Source organism: Athalia rosae, chromosome 1 (assembly GCF_917208135.1).
Source record: "Athalia rosae chromosome 1, iyAthRosa1.1, whole genome shotgun sequence".
In the NCBI taxonomy this organism is placed as follows: domain Eukaryota; kingdom Metazoa; phylum Arthropoda; class Insecta; order Hymenoptera; family Athaliidae; genus Athalia; species Athalia rosae.
In genome coordinates, this window is record NC_064026.1 from 20565954 (window position 1) to 20590188 (window position 24235).

General features: G+C 41.5%; 1 protein-coding gene across 2 annotated transcripts in view; it reads right to left on the bottom strand.

Annotated features, from left to right (window-relative positions):
• LOC105692451 (lysine-specific histone demethylase 1A) overlaps positions 1 to 24010 on the bottom strand; it is a 215387-nt gene extending 191377 nt beyond the window's left edge. The window contains exons 1-10 of one of the 2 annotated variants that reach the window (XM_012411666.3): positions 23057 to 24010; positions 22448 to 22655; positions 22159 to 22310; positions 21916 to 22077; positions 21705 to 21821; positions 21112 to 21288; positions 20726 to 21001; positions 20475 to 20612; positions 20223 to 20296; positions 20012 to 20160 (exon numbers count right to left, since the gene is read on the bottom strand). In XM_012411666.3, coding sequence (XP_012267089.2) covers positions 20012 to 20160; positions 20223 to 20296; positions 20475 to 20612; positions 20726 to 21001; positions 21112 to 21288; positions 21705 to 21821; positions 21916 to 22077; positions 22159 to 22310; positions 22448 to 22655; positions 23057 to 23080 — 1477 coding nt within the window. In that variant the 5' untranslated portion in view covers positions 23081 to 24010. Of the gene's footprint in view, positions 1 to 20011; positions 20161 to 20222; positions 20297 to 20474; positions 20613 to 20725; positions 21002 to 21111; positions 21289 to 21704; positions 21822 to 21915; positions 22078 to 22158; positions 22311 to 22447; positions 22656 to 22805; positions 22950 to 23056 lie in introns of those variants that run through there. The other variant, XM_048656529.1, reaches the window with a different exon arrangement.
• Positions 24011 to 24235: the final 225 nt, after the last annotated feature.

Here is a 24235-nt window from a genome sequence, read left to right on the forward strand (position 1 = left end):
TTTAATCATTTAATACCCTCAGGTTAGTGAATCCCCTATCAAACCTGTGCCGAAAATTAAAACTTTAGAGCTTTTTAGAATGAAAAACCACACGGTAAACTAAAGAGATAGTCTTTCGGGTCGTTGGCGGGTCAGACGACGGGCTCATGTCGAGAGCGACATTGAACGCACCGAGTGACACGGCGACGCCACCATGCCACGGGTGATGAATGCGACCGCGTGGGCTCGCGAGACATTACAATTGTCGCGGTCACGTTGTAGACCATTAAAGGGGAGACACGGAACCGTACCGAACCAGGAGGTACACAACGGGTGATCCTGAACAATTTGCTCTACAAGGTAGGAAGACCCTGCGATTCATAATGGAAAATCAGAAGCCTGAGTTACGTTCAAGTGTACGCGAGGGGTGAAAATTTTGAGCTACGGAGGTAAAATGAAGATGGTACCAAGCCTGAGAACGATGGCAATTATGCACTCCAGAGAATCACGAATCTTCAAAGGGATTATTTTGAATCAGACCGAGCAGGCTTTACAGCGCTGTGGAATTACCGTGCCATTTTATTTAATGAATACGTAGCCTTCTTCGAGTATATCGGCTACAAATATAGACTGTATGGATCGTTGTAATTAAAGTCTCAACAAAACTCTTCAAATGAAAGCGATATACAGACTCGTTATCCTATATACATCAGTTATTTGGAAAACTTTCAAACTACCTGCAATTGTAGACGCTCGTACGTCGGATTTTTGGTCCGTTCACATCACCCGGTAGCCGAGTAAACGAAACCCTTGAAAGTTGGGGGGAGGAGACTGAAACTCGGTCGTGTACCGGCGGTGCGTGACGCGATCTGTCGCGTCAAGATGACTCACTGACACAAGGTAAACGCAACTAGCTACCAGGAGGAGAAAAATCAAGAAATAAGAAAGGTATAGGTAGGGAGCTAGGTAGGTAAATATGGTATATAGAAGAACATCACGAAGAAGAGGCGGACAGTCCTCGGGCGAGGTATGAAAGGCAGTAAATATCAAAGGCAATGATCTGTTTCAACGACCGCTCTCTCGCAGTCATTTTCAAAGCCGTGCGCTGCGCAGGAATAACAGCACGCGTTATTTCACGGAACCCTTAGCTTCGAATAGAGGCTAGAACTGCTTTGAATAAGAGATTAACATAATGCCACGCTTCAATAATATTACACCTTGCAGGCTCCTGCACAGATGCACATTTGTTGCGATACCTGCACGACCCGAACAAGGTACGCACCTCCTTCGACTGGATAACGTATCCCTGAGGCGATATTGTTGAAGATTGAAAGCTCGGCTTTTTCAATGACAGTCGCCTGAACCACTGACGACTTTTCACAAGTCTTCGGAAATATCAGCACCGTCTATTTACATGGTCGTGCGATCGACCGAACGACCACAAAATCTGGGAAAACCACGATTGGCGGTAAAGTTCGCGGAACGCGTGATACGACGTTATACCGTCTGGAAGATTGTGAAAAAACGTGGAACTCTTGAATCTAGCACAGTAGGCCATGAGAACCTTCTTGTTAGGAAGCTGCATCGGTAGCATCAACAACATTTTCTCAAGATCCCTTCTGGATCTTCCTGTCGTCTCTCGGAGCTGCTTGTTCCAGAAAATTACCCGACGTAACACAGTGATTATACCCGAGGGTCTGTTATATACTAGCTGGTAATAACAATGCCTCTCTTCCTTACTTCTGGCGACGCAGTTGCTCGCTCGCTCGCTGGTTGCAGCGCACACAACTGACATGACGCCAAGAATATCATTTCCACGCAAACCCCTCTTCTCCTCGATCCCCCCCGTTCTTCTCTTCCAATTCCTCATCCCCGAGCCGTGTAGTGAAACTATTTTTCGAGAATAAGACGCCTCTTATTACCGTACAAGAGGGACTGAAGCGACAGAGACTTCCACGCTATACATCCTCATCCTCCTCGCCCGCAGGACTTCAGCAGCCTCCGTTCGTCGGGCTACTAACGCGTAAACCAGGTAATGGGTAGGCGGTGGCTTGTGGCAAAAGTGGAGGGCAATTTGCATTGCTTATTTTCCATGTCATCTCAAGAACCAACTAAATACTCAGAAAACAAAGATGTATACACATTGCAGTAACCACTGCAATGTGATTCATTTTGGAACCGGTTGAAGCCGAAGCTGTGATATGGATGTAAAACGCCTGTTTCGGTTGCCGTGAAACAGTCGCGGCTATTATTACATTTCGATACTAGTGAGTTTGTACGATTTCGTAAATTTGATGCGTATCTTGCTCAGTTTCAACCCGAATAAACCAATAATTCTTTCGTAGGATATCGTAACGAGATGTACCCATTATTGAATGGAGTCTCTCACAACTGGAATACTGTCGCGTAGAAGAATATAAAATGAAATAAACAACAAGTTGACAGGTCCAAGCAAACAAGGTGGATGTTAAGGAAAAACTGCCAGACAAATTCCCGGAGGCAATTGTGGTTGTCGTACGCACCGAGCACACAGAAAACAAAACGACCTCCCGAGAATCCTTTGCGAAGATAGACGAGGGTAGAATAGTTTTGCATCAACTCTTTTAGTAGAAAATAAACTCGATTTCATCAAAACGCAGACCCACGCCGGAATCTGCGACAATAGTTGAGATACCCTCGGAATCCTTTCTCTCCGCACCCGAAAAAAGAATCTCCCGATGATTAGATTCTTTCATCTCGGCCTTTTGTTTTTCTCCCGCTATTCCGTCGTAGACCATTTCGAATTCAGCGGGACATTTGATCAATAAAGATGAGACAAAGATGGCCGGTCGAACAAATTTCACGGATATACGACGAAAATGGAATTTATGAGAGACTGGCATTGACATCATCATATTTATATACATTCGTGAGCTTTCTCTCATTTGTCTAACATCGATGATTGCGCGTCAATTGCAACTATTGAAATCGTCGTGTCGTTTTTTCATCTAATTTGTGTTGGTATATCAAATTTTGTTTTTGTATGTAGTTGAGTTGAGATTCACGTTTCTGAGCAAATAATAGTGTCGCCCGGCGCATCCCACTGTTCAAATTTTCATCTGGTACTTCAGGATTCGATCTACGTTGAACTCAGCTGAATGTGTTGAAGAATATTAATTAGCTTCGGCAACTTGGATGGTAAGAAAAAATATATAAGCTAAAGAATTTCGCTCACGGTAGGTATTCCATGTACTCAATTTCATGTCTCTTATTAAACTGTAATTGAATAAGGAAAAATTTCACGATCGATATTCAATTACGAAAAATAATGAAATTACATCTGGTGTTGCGAATACCAGGATTAAAATAAAATAATTCCGATAATTAACGACAAGCGTGAAATGAAAATTTGATTGCAATAATAATAAACTAGTTATAACGAACCGGTAGTCAGAGACTGAAATATTGTATATGTGTATGCAGGGGAACATATTTTTTCACTTCAACACAGTTACTGTAAAAACCTCTTCAACGCCAAATGATTCGCGAGCATATATGTATATTGATATTCTTCCAATTAGTTGATTTATAGTTCGATCGAAATAAATTAAATTAACAAAACTCTGGTATGGGGTAAAAATGAAAGCAAAAATCACAATAAAGATCCAAGCATTACCTGAAGCTGCATGGATTTAAAAAAAAAACATTTACATGCACATATGCTCACATGATCCATGCTTCTATATGTATGTATACCGATACAGCATATCCGCACCCGTTAGAGCTCATCCATGCGACACCTACGCAGAACTTCGAACATTTTCGCGGGATAATCGTGCACGAAGGAAATCAAAGGAAAAACTTATGCTGCGCATAGAGAAAAACTACGAGTTGTCGATAGTTTAATTAGGCAATTATCGACGGACACCTTGCAAGGTTATACAAGTCGGCTTCAAGACGAAGTATCAAATGCCGATGTTTCGAAACTATAAAACAATAAGCTCGTCCGTCTTTCGATCCAGAGTCTATAATTAAATACCCAAATGACAGCAATTGCGATTCAAGTGTGACCGTATTCCCGGCCCAAGTTAGAGAGCTTAATTGCAGTCATAACAGGGCGACTGGTTGGAGTCGTGACATAGCTATGCTCATCTTCAACAGCGACCGCTGATATATCCAAACATGCGCATATGCATATGCCACCTACACTTTGAGATATCCGCGCAGGGATACGACCGAGTTTAAACGGCGAACATATTCTAACCCGCACTAACTGAATGCATGACGAGTTTAATTGAATACTCGACTCTGTTCGGGCGTGCCTGACCCGAAGAAAGAGATAACTACGAACAAGCTGCGAGGACCGCCGCTGAGGCCAACAAATAAATCAGCTTTAGTCCCTAAGCAAGCTCCGACTATAATAAGGGATCGGTAAAATTCCAAGGCGTGTAGCTCGCAACACACGAACACCGAACTTATTTCCGAGTTTCACCTCCTACAAAAGGTTTAATTGTTAATGTTTTCATGCCTTTAATGAGGAATTTGGAATTCCATATAAATTCACAAGAATATTAAACAGTTGTCTGAAATACAGAATCTCACGCCACATTGCTTTTTGATAAGGTCGATGTATATAGCGGCACCGAAGCCGAGGGAGAAACCCAGAAATGGGGATCAAGAAAGCGGGAATAATTCACGCGTTATCTACACCATCTTCTTGGGGTTCACCGAGCAGCCTACATCTCCTTCGTAGTTCTGGAAAAGAAGCTGAAGCTGAAGACGCCGCTGCCGCTGTTGCTGTTCCGCACAGGATGCGGCGTACGTATCACGACGAACACAAACGCGCTACATGAAAAACAACGCTCGCGGTATGCAGGATCAGCGCTCAGCCAATTCAGTTTTATAACTTTTGCAACAAAACGCGTTTTACCCTCTCGTAAAAACAACCCGAGATTTTTCATTAGCTAAAAATTTTCAAATATGCATAAGCTGTGGGTGCGGTTTTTCGGAAGAATTAGAAGTAAGGTGAAAGGTCGATTTCCCGGGGTACGGATCCACGATTCGGACGCAATGTTGCACGCCAGCAGCCGTTCGTCGATTTAATACCCAGGAGTTTGTCGCGGTCGCGTGGCAACGACACGAGGCGACAGTCTGGTGCAGTTAGGAGTACAAGACCAAGGAGTGAACTATTTCCTCAGTGGGTCTGCGGTGGTGTTCGAATGACCGGATCAAATAGGGGAATTCACGGGGAAGTAGGTATACAGTGTATACAGGTATACACTGTATACCGTGAAGGATTCGTCTCCTCCAAGAAGTTGTCACCGTCTCCCGGCTAGTTGGTTGGTATAAGGCGCCATCAATCAGTCACGAGAGAACTCTCCAGATACGACTATTTGAGGAATTCCCCGTGCGTTGTTAACGTATAATGGGGGTTTAATTAATTTTATGGGTGTCCAAGGATCTAAGCTAACCGCGACATTCACGGAGAGATTCCTTTCTTCAAAGTTCTCAAGAGGCTGCCGGCGGTGCGAGCCGTGCTTCGCCCCTGGTTACCATGAATCAAGCATTTTCACGTAATTTATCTACCATCAACTCACCCTCTTGGTCGATCCCTACCCGGCCGATGCGCGCTATAGTCGATAACAATCGGAGAACATACGTATACGTACAACGAAACGAGCGACCGCATCGTTCGGAAAATATTTCCCAGTGAATTTTAATTATATTTGCTTCCTCCGGCCGTTCTTGTCAGCGATCTACTGCACCCAGCCATCGATCGACTACCTAACAACGATCTGCGACCGGTCGAACTGAATTCATCCGTCTCGAGTTTGGCTTTCAGTCGAGAAGTTCAGAAAAATGATGAATGGAACGGAAAGGATGTATCGATATCGTACGTTCCACGTGAAGTGTCCTGTGAAATTACACGACGTATGTTAAGCAATGACTATATGCTCGAGAAACCGTTACGAATGCACAAAGACTCATCCGACGACGTTATGCATTCTCACAATGAGATGGCAGTTACAAGTTCGTGCGAAAGAGCCTGTCTGCCGTAACCGAAGCGATGCTTGAAGAGAAGGGTTATCCTATGAACGATCGAGGAATTTGTAGAAAGTAAAAGTAACTTTATCAATGTATGAGTCTACTTGTATACCTTTGCGGGTATTTAGGTTGTATGCTTTGATGCACCACGAACGACGATGTTTCTGAGATATAATGTAAAGATTAAAAAATTTCCGCTCCTCTCCTAGTTTGCGATGGCTCGTCAGCTGTCAATTAGCACCTGACTAATTCTGCAGCATGTTCGGCAGGCAGGTTTGCTTCCTACATAGTTGTGGGATCGATTCCACTTTTATTTTTTCATACCTATCCTCTACCCTGCTTTTACTTTTCGGGTTATACGCAAGGATTCCAGGATAATCTAATGGAATTAATCTTTAACTCCATCTGAAAGATCTGAAGCACAGAATATACAGGATGCAAATTTAAACGCCGAGTTGTAGAACGCGGTCATAGATACACGAGGCGCGATGGAATATAACCACGAGAGTCGTTGTCACGTTGAGAGGCGCGTGTTTTTACAAAGATAACTGGGTGATTGGCAAGTTGCATAGTATGGAATGAAAATGAAGAGAAAACGAAAACCGAGTAACGTCGCGGGTTATCAAGCGGGAATCTAACCCCCTCTCCCCCGCATATTATTAGGAAAGGTGCGCCTCGGCGCAATTTGCCGTTGGAACTAACCATCCCCGTGTTGATCCCCGTTATTATCTTGAATAAAATTTGCATGGAAACGATTGCTAAGAACTACTGCTCTGATAATTACGCGGAACGCCACTGGAAATGTTAATCCTTAGCCGAGATTAACACGAGGGGGGGGATAATACATGGGGTCGTAGGTAAAAGAGGAGAGTTTGGCCGGCAAAAATATACTCCGGCTTCCGTTGCGAGAAATATTGGTATATAGGTCGGTTTACCTACAGCGAAGAGCTACGAGGCTGCAGATTGCGGAAAGATCCTCCGGCGAGGACGCGTCTAATCGCGGTACACCTCGATCCCATATACTTAAACAACATGTACGAACAGGTAGGTAGGAGGTTGACCTATAGCTACGCTCCTCTCTTCAGCGAATAGAACACGGGGCGTTACCGCCCTCCGGTGTTTGCGCAACGAGGAGGGGTTGATTAAAATTACCAACTCTCATTAATGCTTGGATTACGCGCCAACATCTGCCGCTAATATGACGAACATTATTCCTCTCCTCTCCGGCAGTTTCTGCTTCCGCAGTTAACCCTCCATCTCCCCGTTTGTTTACCTACCACCAGGTCTTACAGTTAATATCATGCTACCTGATGCATATACATACATAAGCCTTGTGCTTCAGATGCCGAGGTACGTTACACGGCTGCAAACATACAACAAAAGTCGTCGTGTTACGGATACAAAGAGCCGTCGTCTGGAACTGGACGATCACCGATTTCCGCACAGAGATTAGCGGAAAAATTGTAAAAAAATTATCCTCCGTAAGACGATTCCCCGCACTACATTCATTTCCGCATATCCGAGCTATGAATTTGACCCACTCGATATTATATCTCGCACTCACTTTATCACGAGAGTTGTATATTTGTGGAGAAGAATTGTCAAGGATTCCCTCATATAACCATTCTTCTGAATACGCTGAGGACGAATTCTGCAGCGGTATATATGTATACGTACTACAACCAAATCTAGATACCATCTCGTAGAATCCATAGAAAAGAAAAGGTATCGCCACATAGTCAAGATAATATTATCAGACCAGTCGTATGTTATATGTATAGGAACACCTTTCTGATTAATGAGCACGATTTTATTACGACAGATAAAACCTGTTCAGCTCCAATTCCCATTGCCATTGGAAGAACGCCATATACATGTATATATCCCCACGCAGCAATAGAATTCGAATTGATCTTCCAACCAGAATAAGCGCGATCAATTTGAATTCACGTATTACAAATCCGATTTCTGTGAAATTTTCTGCAAGATTTAACCACTCGTATTTCCAACCATCATAAGATCACCATTGTTCATACCAACTACTCGACACTGCTGTAAAATATTATTATCTGCTCATGTCGTGAAATAGTTGTACCGTAAACCCGAAACACTCGTTGACTAATTATCCATCTCACATCTTTATTTTCTCGAATTTGTAATAGATTCGTAGTATCGAACGCGTACGATTTTTTCGGAAATTTTGAAAAAACTATAAGCATACATCCGATCATTGCGGGAGATGTATCGAAAAACACCTCTTGGATGAGGATACGTCGACGAAAGAAAAAACGCGGCACAATGTAAGAGAAGTAGAGTTGAGGTGAAAAACAAAGACTGAAATGAGATCATGGATGCAAAGAATGCAGGAGAAAAGTGGCGAAGTACGTTGGTATACACTTACGTACATTCAACTCGAGTTTACCGCCTTGAGTTTGAGATTATGACTCGCGGGCCAAATCCAGCTCATGCCAAAGATCAACATCCGTGCATCTTAAAGGTATATAATATATGTAAGTAACGCTGCAGCTAGAGTATGGCGGAGGAATATCTCGGTTGAACAGAGAACTCGCTTCATGTACCAAGTGGGGCTGGGAGGGGGGGAGGTAAGTTATCTTTTGCATCGCGTGTTTCACATCTTGCCAGCTCGGTTCTTCCTATGCAAATGCTGCCGCATCAGGTCAAGAAATCGCGAGAGATCAACGTCACTATATAAGAGGAACTCAACTATCCACTCGAGTGAAAGAAATTCAAATAGTCTTATATTATACAACTCCTCCACACTCGTCGATCCATAGCGCAAAGCCGCAAAAATATACGTACACAGTCACATATAATCCACCTTTGCACGAATTTTTATAACAATTCCAATGCTATCTATTACATGGATTTATGTACGAGTGCACGCGTGTATTATATTTAGTGGTAATTTTGTGATAGAAGTTGGATAATTTCGTTGATGAGATTTGCGGATCGACGAGCTATTTCATTTTGTTAATTCCACCGACATACAGTTTGGCGAGTGAATCAACTGCGGTGAAGATATCATGACGTTTTGAGATTGAGTAGTACTTGTTGCTACTACTATACCTATAGGAGTGAAAGTACAAGTGTCGTTTTTCATCTCGGAACAAGAATAATGACGGTTGTATTGTTATTGTTGCTGGTGTATACGCATAGGTATGATACATATATAAAACTCGCGGGAGCACTCTAAATGTTCAAAGTGATAGAACGAGCGCGGAGCGATAGTGTTACTTTCCGCAACTCGTTATTATAATATAATACCGTAGCTTGATTTTTTTAACAGGTGACGTTCCAGAAACAGAAAGAAAATTAATCTTCACCAAGTTTTACCCCATGCAACCTACTGAAAACATACAAGAAAATAATAAAAAAAATCAGAAACAATAAAAAATACAAATAAAATTAACCCTGAAACAAATCGAATCACTTATACAATGCGAAGTTGTCAGCTAATTATAAAATCCATGCACCTATTAGACATTATGCTTATCTAATTAATACATACCGTACATAGCAATCTAGTACCGGTAGATATAATATGCGTGTAATTCGCCCAAGAATTTAACAGGTGATAAAATTGACTATGCCCTCGACTACGTCCGTGTATTGAACAAACTAATTGAGTTAAATCCAATTTCTGGAGTATACGTGGAGGTCAGGCGTGTGCGATCAATTTTCAAGGAGTAATTGCAGAGACAATACCTTCAAAGTTCACGAACCACGATCATCGGCGTACCACGCATACGAGTATAATTAGTTGGTACTAATGAAAATTACCTTTACGCGTATCACGGTGTTAACCCTAGCTGACGGGCTGCGGGTTGGCCACGTGCAGCATGTGACGCCGTATTTGGCTGGCATACCATGTCGCTGACGCAATCATCCTTAGCTGGAACATCCAGCTTATGCTCGCTTAGAACGACTCCGATGCCACTATAAGCGAATGCTAATATGATTTGTGTTAATTATTTAATTAAGAAAGAAACACAGACCGCTTTGATTAGCACCATCGTGTTCCTCACTTTATTGCTGCTCTCACCGCGTACCGTTGCACGGCCACGTCGGTCGTAACCGTACGAGATAAAATTCATCCCTCTCCCCCCCCCCCCCCCCCTTCTTTGCCGGCGTTGATTACGGACTCCATAGGTATAATGTTATACATATACAACGCCTAACTCTTTGCTCTTTCTACCATTCGGTTCCCCGGATTATGGTAGTTGGAGCGACCCCAATGATAAGTTATCCGTTAATGTCGCTTTTTCTCGGATAATCAATTTCAGTTATCCATTGCGCCGTAGTGAGTCCAGCCTTCCAGATTTACAGCACAACTATAAAACCAATGCGATCCTGTAGACCGACTACTATACACGATCTTAGGTCACCGTGCGAAATTTATTCGAACTGTTCTAAAATAAAGTAGAATTCAATTAATTTCCGACAACTCAGAAGCGGTAGAACGAATCTATGTATATACCTATATGACCGAACGAGTAAAATACGAGCTACCGGAATTTCTGGTCAGATAAAGATGGAATTAATTGTTTGTGTCCGAAGATGCGCGCGACTTCTGTTCCCCCGCGAGCGTAGGCCGGCACGATGTGTCGCTGATTGGACGAAACCAGGTATAATATAAGGTATCTACTCCACTGTTGATTTATACAAGAATTTTGGTCCAGTCACCCGACGCGTTGTCAGTTTTTTTTATTCCTTTATTTTTCGCTTATACGTTTTCTGTTCTCGCTGAGAATCATTTTTTTCTGATCTTCTTTTATAACCCCCGCATTTTTTCTTTTTGTATCCATTTAATTTATTTGGATCTTTTTTCCTCACTCCTTTTATCCTCGTATAACGTGGGCATCGCACACGGTTTGAATTTCGGTGAAATTTAACTACGTGCTCGCGTATACGTAGCATCGTTCAATACACGAAAGTTAAGGGTTGTTTATTTTATGGGTCCGCTCTTTCGTGAGTTCATCCCACGCATGGGCGAGAGCAGGAAGTGCAGGGCACGGTAACGATCCCATTGTTACTTCGCGCGTTCCTTAGCCGTTTCGGCATTAAGAATTTTCGGTATACGTGTACATTCACCTACATTGCGTTGTATCTGTATACGTAAAATACGTGCGCATATACGTAACATGTTACGTATATACGCACGCGATTCGTCAACGAAAGCCAGTTATATACACGTCGACGTCGAGGAGCTGCTGCATGAGAGCCGTTAGCGAAGTGCTCGTAGGCATAAAAATAAGTGACGAAATAGGAAAAGGAAGTGGGTGATATTTTTCAACCGAAGCCCCGAGACTCTGACACGCGACCTACTTCATTCTGACGACCGGTGTATATGGTTGGAATGGGCTGCAGATCACCTACTGTACTCTGCACCCTCGAACCATGCGGAACCTTATTTTTCCGGTTGATTAAGTGGCGAGTTTATCATTTCCGTTGTCAGTTCCTCCGATGTAGCAGAATAGCAACACACGCAAACGCGGACTCCTCAGCCAAGATTTATATGCGGGAATAAAGTGGATTTGTTAGAATAGTGGGTAAGGGGCGAGCGCACGCGGGAGAAATCATCTTTAGACAGAAGATGGGATTGCCTAAAAGATTGAGGAGCCCAATGGATGACCCCCGGCGCGGGCGGGATATATCCTTGCTTTGGTATGGTGCCTTGATAATATCCCGCGATAAAACCCCGCGAATGAAAGACATCCCGGTGATAAACATTTTTCCTTTCGTCGGCGAAATAACGCCACTATTACTGTATGCCATAGCTGATGTGGTTCGTCAAATTTTGATCAAACATACCGCAGCGCCATCCTTTCTTGAATACCTATATATTTTCCCGTTTCGCTGATGATTCTCCATTTTGCTATCGAGAATCTATTATTCAGTGTTATGTTAATCGGTAGCTATACGTACGAATGGTCGGTAAATTCAAGTGGTGTTTTAAGATACAGAGTGATGCCAATTTACAATTACACGCCGCCCTGTGGATGTAGGTATAAATGCTTTTGCGAGTGATTGGCTATTTTATTTAATCGGTCCTCAGATCCACTCGCAGAATTAGCTCTCCAGATCGAGGGCTGAGAGCTTAGGAAACGTAAATGTGCGGAGGTAAACGCAACCGTTTAGACTCAACAGCGTCACCCCCGCGTAGCCTTACCAACCCGATAAACTTGAAGATATGTATTGAACATTGGGATATCGTATACTTATATCAACCATTGAATCGAACAGTTATAATACGCCACGGTCAGAGAAATACATCCTCATCGACACTCGAATCTTGTCCGTTCATTCTGGTATAAGTAAAAAAAAAAACGCGCGATCGAAAGCAGATAAATACGATAGTCACTGCAAGCTGACAAATACTCGCTGAGTGTAGTTTGCATTTCAGATTATTCAACATCGATGGGCGAGGTGATTCCAGTTTGATTACAGTCAACCGGATGTAACTCACCGCTCCACGATCTCAAGTAGCCGTGTATGTACCGCATATAAGCGATACCGATGAAATTGTTTTTTTTTTTTTTTTTATCTAAATAGCCTTACCAGCGATTTAATGCTCGTCTTTATTCGGCGCTTCTTTGAAGAGACTCACAATCAGCTGACATGAGGCAGGCAACGCTCTTTTCCGGTGTGGATTTCAACATTCAAAAATGAGTTTCGTGTCGGTAATACGGGTAACGAAGACTGCCGGCAGCCTTAGCTATACCTACCTAGAAGAAAGGTTACTGGAGAGCCTTATAATATAGGCAGGTTTTAAAACCTATTAAAGGTTCAAACACTTGACGGCAATCTATAAATTACACGTCTATACATATGCCAACGCTATTAACGTTACTTACTAAGTAGGTATATATCGAACCGTTTCGAAGCTAACGATCGACGTCATCAGCCGATCTTTTTCTGAATTTTAAATTAAGTGCAAGTCTTCTTTTATTTTTACCGATCGTTGCTGTTTTTTATCGACATTTTTTTTTTCGAATCATCGGATCCTCATACAATTTTTATTTCAATTTTCAAAAATTTGAATATAGATTCGAATGATCGGATACGTCAGGTGAATTTAGATCACGTAGTTATTCCAGCTCAAAAGTCACGCACGCAACTCTTCGGGGCACGATTTTATTTTAACTATTTCTCATATTCCGCCATCCAATGACTGACTGGTTGACCGAATCTACGTGGGGATGTTGGAAAGAAAAAGAAAAAAAAAGAGAAATATAGAATTACGGAGCAGGATTATGTTTCACAAAATCGAAGCTCCCTGAGCGCGTAATTACGCCTGTGCGTTTATGATGTTACAATATCATAAACATTATCTTCCTTTTTTGGGGTTAACGATCAACGAGCGCTGTTTATCAATAATGCACGAAGCGATCTTTTGAGTGCTCGAACGAAATGTGTAGCCGTTTCTTATTTTATTCATTTCAATTATCGATGATGACGCGTAAGTGGATTAGATCACGAAAATGAACGCAAGTTCATTGGCCACGCACGCGACCATATAAAACCCGCGGCACAACTTGTATCCATATTATAGAGTATTTATACATCAACTCTTCAATTTTTCGTCTATTTCAATAGTACGGGATCATAAAAGATGTACAACGCGATGTTTACACACGTATGATTTACGCATAAAAATACCTTACGCACATAAGTACGCCTTGATTGAAAAATTATAAACCTGATTGATTCTCATGCGGGGATATTAGTTGTTCAAATTTAATCGAACTTGAACACCAAATACGCATTCAGCAGAAATGAGCGTGCCAACGCGTCCAGAAACACGCAACAGCTGAGCGATGTGATAAAATAGATCTACACGGTAGAGTAATCGAATGCGAGGATGAGCATTTCAACGCGATTAGTCGTTAACTGATTGTGAGTAAGAAGCGTGAATCTTTGGCAATTATCAAATGGTAGCAATAGATGCTTCGATTATTTGAAAAATCCACGAGGATGGGAAGGACCCCTTGAAGATTCAACAATGAGTATCTCTATACGTATAAGGATGTTTGCGTTGAAATATAAGGCGCTGAAATGCCCAGCGCTTGGTCGTAACTTCCACGACGACTGCTGCCGCATCTGATACTGCTGCTGCTGCCTGCGAGTGGTGGTGGTGATAATAGTGCAGCACACGGTGCAGAGAAGGTGTTCGCGAGATTGAAATAAAAGTTGGTATCGCTGGATGATTAATGAAGCGGAGCGTTACGCCCGCATTTGCCCCTAAGTAAGTAGTGGTGACAGTTTCCCAAGCGGGTAATGAAAACTGAAAGAGAAAAATTAAAAACTGTAATCCTTCTCCGTGATCGTCTGGGATGCACAACCAACCAGACGAGACGAGTGCCGCGGATAAATAAAAACTCTAAAGATAAAAACCACACGGCTATTGTCTATAGAACCACATTTTCTCTACCTCGTGCCGTTATCTTACCGCACTTTATACGAGTAGGTCTAACAATTATTATCTGTCAACGATCCGGAATCGAAATCCCATTTTCCGGAAGTCTTATACATTATAGCCGGCAAAATATCCTTTTCTTAGCGCACAATGTACAAGAATTTTCAACATTCCAAAGAAAGTCCGATTCCTAATTCCGGATCGTTTTACAAAAAACTGATGGATCATAAAATCTTCTATAAAATCGCTATAGCGGAGAACGTGCCGTGCAGTATACTTATACGTGCAGTCACTGAGAAAAAAGCATGATCTGCAATGTAATAAGATGAACAGCATGAATTGAAAACTTGCTCATAAATTTTTTCTAGTCGGTTTTTGCGTTACCTGTTTACCACATCTGACCCTAACAACCCTATACAAGCATTGTTACGAGATACACGCAGTGTACGTACAGACAATGACACGAATTTTTTGGGATAGAGAGGAGAAACAAGAGATCGTGCGGTGTTTCCGCGCAATTTGGTTTAACAATCACCTTATTCACGGTTAACTGTTTTTGTCGCGATAAAACTCACCCCGGCTTCGAGAGCCCGTTAAATTACGCTCTACGTTGCGCAGAGCTGTCTTGTCTTACCTCGGTGACAAATATCCTCACCGTTCTCCTCTAATTCCGAGACTCTTTCCCGCGGGCTGATAGTCCAGCACAAACGAAGTACCATTTAAGTCAACGACAATAGCCACTTGTAACAATTTTTTTTTCAGACACAGTTAACTTCAGCGGGACTGCTGAACATCATCCCTGCTACATCTATATAGTATATTTCTATAATACGAAGATCTCATATACATATAAAGCGACAAAACGAAGAAGTCATATTCGGAATGAGCGTACATTATAGTTGAATATAAAACTCTTCATTCGCGAGCAACTGGAATTGTCGTAGGAGGACTGGTTGGAATTAGGGGAAATGAACATCGCAGGGTTAAATCAATGCGTTTTACAATCTATGGCCTATACTACTGTAGCTTTGAATAGAAGCAAAACCTTGGACCTGAATAAATTGACTCTGCCTTCCCCTGACAGCTACCCCTTTATAGAGGGGGAGAAAAGAGCCCTTTATCTTTGAAGAGATGCATACAAGAGGGCCGACTGGCCAGCAGGAACCGTATGTACGGCGAAGCTTGGCTGGCTGGCTAGTTGAGCGCAAGTATGTTTATGTTCGGCGGTCCCGGACAACCGGCGGGGCTTAATTAACTCGAGGTACGCGGGGGCTGTTGAAGTAGGTAGCTACCAAAGCGCCATGAAGCGGTTCACAGGGAACGGTAAGCGGTATACAGCTCTCAGGGTGGACATATATATATACACAGGGAAGACACGAGACACGGGACGACATACAAGACACCGCACCACACCGCACAGCGGCCACGGCTCTCGAGCATGCGTGTTTAGCAACATATTTATCGAGCACGCCGACCAAGGTTTAGCGGGTGGACGAGATTAGATGTGTTTTATAGATAAGCCGATTCCGATCTGCGTGAGATACTGCAGCTTCGGGAGTTCCGTGAAAGCCCCCGCGCATCGAACTCACAAAGACATCCTAATAAACGTTAAATCCCAGCATATTATACGAATATACCTGTATGTGTGTGTATACACACAATAAGGTATTATGTACGCGCGGTGCACATACAAACTTTAGCGCAGTATCACATTTCATTAGATTCTAGACCTTATAATACTCCACCTTACAATACTTATATCGCGTACATGCATAATACAAGAGCCTTACCTTCGGTAGAAGAAAAATATCACTCACTTTTGTATTCCTTGCAATGTAATGGCAGCGATGTTTCATCAGTTGCATTTAACTATGTTTAAATAAATGACGATAGCGTAGGGTAAGTCACACGAAGTACCAATAACATACCCGCGATTGGTCACGTATCGAAATCCGTCCCGACAAAATTTTTATTCATCGTTCTCTTTGAATAACAAAGACGATTCGATTAGCGATGGTACGTACATAGGCATTAGCTAAGCCAACAACGTGAAGCTGATATACCTACATAAATATTCATAATCATATACATCCACGGGTGCAAGAATCCGGTGTCAGATTGAGAGTCAATTTCAGAGCAGCTACTGCCCATACATACCGTATCTCGATACCACTAAAAAGAACGCTGGGATCATCTGTTTTGTTCTAAATTTCTTGCACCACTAATTGCCCATAACGGTCTCTGAACACTACAGCGAATAGATTGACGAGAAAAGTGACGGGAGAACGGAAGTTGCTGGTACCTGTTATTCACCAGCTACCAATGATTCGCTTCTTTGAACTCAGGTATAAGTCATTCGTGTTGTAATCTACACGCGCTTTGGAGATACAAGATGATGATGATGTTGAAAGTTCTTCCTCGTATTGGGTACTGTGATAACATTATTAGAAATTTTTCCCAACTGTTTCCCACCACCTTTAATTTATACCCCGCCGCGTTCACGATCATCTTGAGTAAATTAAACGATACTCCGGTAAGACAAAACGATCATCATTTCACTTCGGTATACACTCTACTTATACCGATACACGGATATATGTATATACTTCTGTATATAGCCATACTTATAGTTGTGCCATACGATCCGTAACCACCACACACATCGCGTCCATAGAAAGGAACCTATTAAGTCTCAATTAAGTCGGCAATCTAACTATGCGTAGAGAGTCGATGGTAGCAGGACTCGTTCCTCTATCAGCTGGTGACTGCCAACCGTATTGTTGTATCTGGCACAATGGCGCGGTAATGCCTGTAACGCGGTAACAATGGATACACAATGGCCACGTTGTGTGTTGTATTCCTGCAAGAAGTATAGCCGAATGGGTTGATACCAGTCTACCATACCCTGCAATCTAACTCTGTACACTCAATTTATACACCACAGAAACTTACAATTTCACCGTTCTATAGGTTTCTTAACAGAATTAGAATTTTCGCAAATAGCGAGAACTTGTAACACGCACAGTGTATCCAAAGTTGACTTTTTTCTAATCGATAGTTCTGGCGGAGTTCTAAAGTTCTAACAAGGCGAAAAATATTGTTCTGTTAATCTAGAAAAGTCATGAATAATGAACATTTTTTACTCGGCAAAAGCACCCCATCCCCGAATCGATGGCGAGCTGACGTCGAGGACTTTTCCTGTAGGACTTTTAGAATATTTTTGTTTGAACTTTATACGGACCAACTTTTCACAATAATGTTTTATCCATTTCGAAGCGCAATCGACCGGTTATTGCACATAAAGCTGAATAACTTGTCCGATTAAGTTTCCTGGAACGGGGCTAATGGATACAGCGATATTACCAATGCAATCTCGTATGCATCACTATGCACGTGCGTATAAAGGCATATATCACAGATGCAGTAATTTATGCCTCAATATGCACATCCGTAATTCATGCCACTACAAGAAACTTTATAAACCAAAAAGAAATCAAACCCTGTCAACCGTTTCGTTCACATTCGTGTGCCCGATATAGGTATTCGTTTCGAGTATAATCACTATTCAAATTTCAGCCGAAATAAATCATTGAATGGTATACGTAATGTTGACTTGGACGCGAAGAAGTGAGGAATTCATATTGGACGAGAACAGCATAACTATTTCTGTAGAGATATATATTATATAAGAATGATTATTTTCGTCGGGGTAACGTGTTTCTGGAAGACAGCGTTCGAACGGTGGTAGATTTTACCTTGAATTCGCTAATGCATAAGGGAGTAGAAGCAGTAATAAGGCTGCTTGTTAGCTGGTAGACGGCCAGGCTGACTGTGCAAACGGAAAGACCGAGGAACGAACGAACAGAAGCGGAGAGGGAAGTAAAGTAAAGGAAAAGACCGTAGAATCTGCCTCGTCTAAAAGGTCTGATTATACAATAGAGATTCTACCACGTGTGATTTGGGCAGCATATTTCTGAAAGAATCCACATTTCTTTCCTTCTTCTTCTTCATGTCCTTTTTCTCCTCAGACTAAAAGGTTTGTCGCGACGCCATAATTGGCTCTTCGGCGAAATTAATGTAATAAGCTGTAAGTCGCTAATCTATTATACACGAACCGCGTATAATTTTTGTTGGTATAACTGTTGCTACTGAGGATTAATATAAGGCGGACTATAACATAACCGAATCACCGTTAATGCGGTCGTATAACTAGATGAGATTTATTTGATGCTGCAGCAGTAATAGCGGAGCCAACAGTAGCAGCGGGCGTGAGACGAGAAGCAGTAGTTGCGCCGGGTATCACGCGATAAGACGTACTTCTGCTAACAATTTGATTCGCATGGGGAAACACAAATTCCATTAAAGAGCATCCGACCCGGATTTCAAGTTTCGCCTGGAAACTGGCCCAACTCTATGAGGAATCAGGAGGCACAAACCAAGTACAGGCGTGCTCATAACGCGCTTACAACGTGTGTTTGTAGTTCAACATTACTCTATGACATCGCAAGTCTGCACCGGTTGGACTAGTTTCAGTTTAGTTCAGTTCAGCTTAGTTTACCGCGATTGTCACCAAAATCCACAAGTTTCCTTTATCCTGTTTACATGTAACACCCTCCCCATACCAGTTTGCACTTCCATTTCCCACTTTCCGCTCTCGCTAAGAAAACCAGACCATATTCTTAAGTCCAGGTCACTAGCTTTAGTGCACGAAGCTTCGAATAAGTTTTGCATGCACCGCACGGAGAATGTTCGCAAGCCCTTCGTGAATACGCAATACCGCGCTGTGAGTTTGTGAAATGATTCCGAAGACCAAACAGCACAGCGCATAAGGTCAATAGCGCATAGTACGTGGAACGAGAATATATCACGATCAGCGCGAGAATTTGTCGCGTTTGAGCAGTTTCCGACAGTTCTTATCAACTTACTGATCCTAACAATAGATTTCTGGGAGATGTAACGAATCGGTATTCCTCCTTTAATCTGCCAGTATTTATACCATGAAGCGGTTTTGAAACATAATATACTGAATGAAATTGAAAGGGGACTCCATCTGATTTATGGTTAACCGCATTAGGAAGGAAGGTTATTCTTGCAATGTCGAACAGTTAGAATTACAAAGACGGTTATAACTCACGAATACCATTATTGCATACCAATAGATTACATACGATACGTTGTATCATATCAGTTGTCAGATAAGTGCCATGGATACCTTGGCAAAGTATATTAAACGAATTATCGATTTTTTATAAAGTTCAAGATTAGAACGACTCTGACAATGAAACATCTGTCTGTACCCGTCCTCATTTTTATTCATGTACACATGACTCAATCATAAGTAGTATAGTTAGATACTACGCCATGAGATTTGAGTCGGCACAAAATATCAACATCATGCCGCTCGCGATTACCAGCTTTGCTGTGGACTGCTGTAAATTCTCCCTAGGAATATTTTTGATCACTCTAAATCTCATCACATAGTGTCTAACTACACCACTTATGATTGAGCCAAGTTTACAAGAGTAACGTAGTTGAGAACTTGTTGCGAAACGGGATATGAATTGCACTCACCTGTTAGATGACTTCCAGTAAACTCGAAGTCGTCATCCTGGTCCCAGTGTTTCAAACTTAGATTGGAAAGAGACGTCGCGTTGGCGAATTCCAAATTGGCGAAATGCCAGTCCAATATCTGACGATCTTTTGACGATAAGTATACGTCACTGTAACAATAAAAATTCTACTTTAGAACAGCCCCAATACCTCTGAAAATTCGAATTGTTACCTAGGTGGTGCTGCCTCGAGCTCTTGTAGTTTGGCTTCGATTTCTTTTTGCTGCTCAGCAAGCTGATCCCATTCCTATAATACATAGAATTCATGTTTATATAAAACTCAGGTCTGAATCTGAGACTCTTTTGACCCACAATTGAAATCGACACCAACAGTGAAATAATTTTTTTTTTTATTGTAAGCATAGTGAGAGCACAATATTTGTCGAACACTACATGGATCTATAAATATTAACAATAAAACGTACCTTGCACGCATTGTTGAGATCGCGCAGCTTTGAGCGAAGGACGAATTCGTGAGTAATATCACGAGACTGTGATTTACTATCTGACATTTCTTTGTACTGTTTATTCAACTCTGCTAAACGTTCTTTGATCGCGATCATCTGAAAAAAGTCACTTTCGTAATACCTATTCCAAAGAAAATGCACGCCTTCCTCTTTTTTAAGTACAGACTCACCCTCCAAGTTACAATAGAACTACAGTAAAGTAAACTTACCCTATGTTGATTCGAAGCTAATCGGCCTTGCAGAGAAAGTACACTGCGCAAATGTGCAACTTGACGTTGCTTAACCCCCTGCTCTTGAAGACGTATCACCCACTCCAGGGCTTGACCAAGGGATACTGGTCGTGTAGAAACTCCTTGAGCCTGTTGGTTTACAGCCGTTGCAGCGCCTCCGACGTAATTGAAGTCCAGCTGATGCGATAAATATGATGTCGCCTCCAGTAATCTGTTAAACTCTCTTTCTACCATTTCATCTTTATCTTTGGGCACCTGTAAAGAAAAATCCGGTGGTCATTAATCATTCCTACCACATATCAAAAATATCATAATGTGAAATCACACGAAAGAATTATTATTATGAGATAATCATGATTACTCACAGTTTGACCATCACTTTCATATAAGGGACATTTTTGTCGAATCTTATGTAGTTCCATGTTGATTTGTTTGCTGAGGGTAGTAACTGGATTCCCACCAAGACCTGTTACAACCATTGCACCAAGGTCAGCAATATAGGAAGATTTTCTGAAGGTTGCTATTCGCCCACCTACGCGATCCTGAAGTGAGGTCAAAGGTACGGTATAGAAAGTGCATAATCAGGTATGGCGATAGCATAACTGGTCCATAAATTTACATAAAACAGTATTCTGTGTGCACGAATGAGCATAAGAAAGGAATATTGCATCACTCCATCTGAGAAATACAATGTGAGTGTACCACAAGCGGTTTGATAAAAGACTATGTCATAACGAGAAACGTGTGCAGCATTGAGACGGTAGTAATTTTTTTTTATCTAAATATGGTCAGATTCTGTTACTAGGATTCCATGAATATGTATGTATTTATAACAGCTGATGCAATTGTATGGAGATAAAAATAGCTGCACTTCATTACACAAAAGGTCTCTGTATCTGCAGTCATAATCTACACGTTTTTGGTTGGTCATACGATGAAAACTAGTTGCCAAACTCACCCTGGCCTCGAGGACAACGACTTCTAATCCGAATTGCTGCATTTGTTGTGCAGCAGCTAATCCAGCAATACCAGCTCCAATAACAATCACTTTTCCCAATTTTTTGACTGGCAGTGGCTGTAAAAATTGAGGAATAATTTTGAATAACAAAGAAACTTTTCATGAATGATAGAAAACGAATTCAAGATCCAAAACTTTTGTCGTATTTCACCTTAAGCCGTTTGAATACACCAAAATTGATAAAACCGTGACGTTCGAGAAAGGCATGTACTCTGCGAACAAGTATAAGGTCACTATTGTACGGTGGTTCCACAGCTGGTAATGCATTCTCAATGATTAACTGTTGCTTTGGATTTTCAAGCCAGAGTTGAAGCTGCAATTAATATACATCAATAGTCATTAATTATCCACAACTGAGCTTCCTGGGAAACAATGAGGATCAAATGCGCCTTACCAGTCTATTTCTGATGTGGAGGAAAACTTTTTGAGTTTGTGGCGGACCCCCAGCAACATCAGGAAAACAAGCCGCCTCTGTAGATGTAAGCTTTTCAAATGGTAGACGACTTTGAAAGGCAGCACCTTCTAGTCCAGTCAGTAATTCTTTTACTAAAACGAACATATGTCCAAATGAGAGAGGTAACAATCATATTATTGATGAGCAGCAGTTAGAATTATTAAAACAATGCTCTGAACACTCGAAGCTGATTACTTTCAGTTGAACAAAATGAAAAAATGATATTCACCATGTGGATCTTCATGATCGCTGTCTTGATCATCTTCTTCCTTTGCTTCAACTTTGAGTGCAGTAGATGGTTCCAATGTTTCCTTTTTCGGTTCTGCAATAACCTTTTTTTCTGGTGTGCCTTGGCCTGTTTTAGATTTATCGGAAGTATCAGATGCATTTTCATCATCAATTTGGTTATACTTTTCCTCCATCTCCCGATATTCAACCTATTGAGTTTAGATACAAGAGAAATAATTATTTACCATAACTTCAGGATAATCAAAAAAAGAACATTGGATCAGAAAAAGTATCAATTTTAATTTTTAATTGTTTTTGTTACACATTGATCTCCACATGTGTTGTCTAGGGATGCTTACATAGCCTCACTTTCTCCATGATTTTGACAATTAGATCGTGTAATTTATACCAATGAGATGTCGGATGGACATTTTATCATCGCAAAATGAATAGAAAGGTAAACAATTCGGTCCATAACTCAACATTTGTACAATTGTGCTAACACAGATTTCACAGTGACAGGACGCCATAATACAAATAACGTGCAGTGACAACAAAAATGCGACACTTTCAACTCTATCAAATAATAAGAAAATCAAATCCAACGAACCTTTGCCTTCTTTCGTCGACTCATCCTGAGATATTCTTCTTAACTCGCACTTGTGATGGCAAGAACAAAATCTCACAAGCACCACTGATCAACAGATAGCAAGTTATTGTTTATTTTGACATCACCTCCCACCGGCTGTGCGGCAGCTTGAATCCCGCATTTCAGATGCTGGATCTATATGCGATGCCTGCTATCGACGAGCAACCAACTCGCACGCTTCGATGAGTCGATTCTTTCAAAAGTATCACTAAAACTCGAAAACTTTCAAATCAACGCGCGGACGATTACTCAATGCGTCTCAATGGGAATATTCGTCGTTAACTAAAGTCGTTTATTCATCAATCGGGTACTAATAATTCGGGAATACTCAATGATGAATGATTTAAGGAACCGTCTATTTTCTAACATTGAAAATAAATCTCATTTATAACTTCCGATGTTATGGATAAAATATTTATTTGAATCTCCCGTAGCGGCAATTCCCAACTTTTGCCCACAATAATATTCCAATGTATTAACTTGTATGTAATACGCACTATTCTATGATTTCATGATTTTATATCTGGCATAATTTACTTAAGTATGGAACCAAAAAAAATTTAAGACTTATAAGTGTGGAATCTAATACGCTATAAGTGTAAGTCATCAACCCTTTGCGTTTATATGAGTGTGGTATCGCCTATGACTATACTGCATCAGCTTGTTCTTTCTTTGAACGATAACATGAACTGTCCATGTAACTGTTTCGATAGCCAAATTGAGAATATTTGACTGGATTCATCAAGTTTCTTACGACGCTCGTCCAGAAGACGTTAACGATTTTATTGGAAATAAATTCAGTCTGCAGTGAAAGGCAGTGAATTTTTGTATGTCTGTGGAAGAAAACCGATTGACGTACACTGTACTCTTTTTTTGTCACGATTACCTGTTTCTCGGCTACTCTTACTATACATAGACAGGCATACATAGACAGGCGTTAATCCGTCAGTTTTTCCTCATCTCTTAGAAAAATTTATGAAAGTTTCATAACTTTTCAGCAACTCAGGAACTCAAGAACTGATGAACATCATGCTGCAGAATAACAGTTCGATTGCTACTGCGTCATCACCACCATGTCGATTAGAACAGCCGCACCTCTGACCGATATTCGATCGAAGATTTTCCTCATTTAATATACTC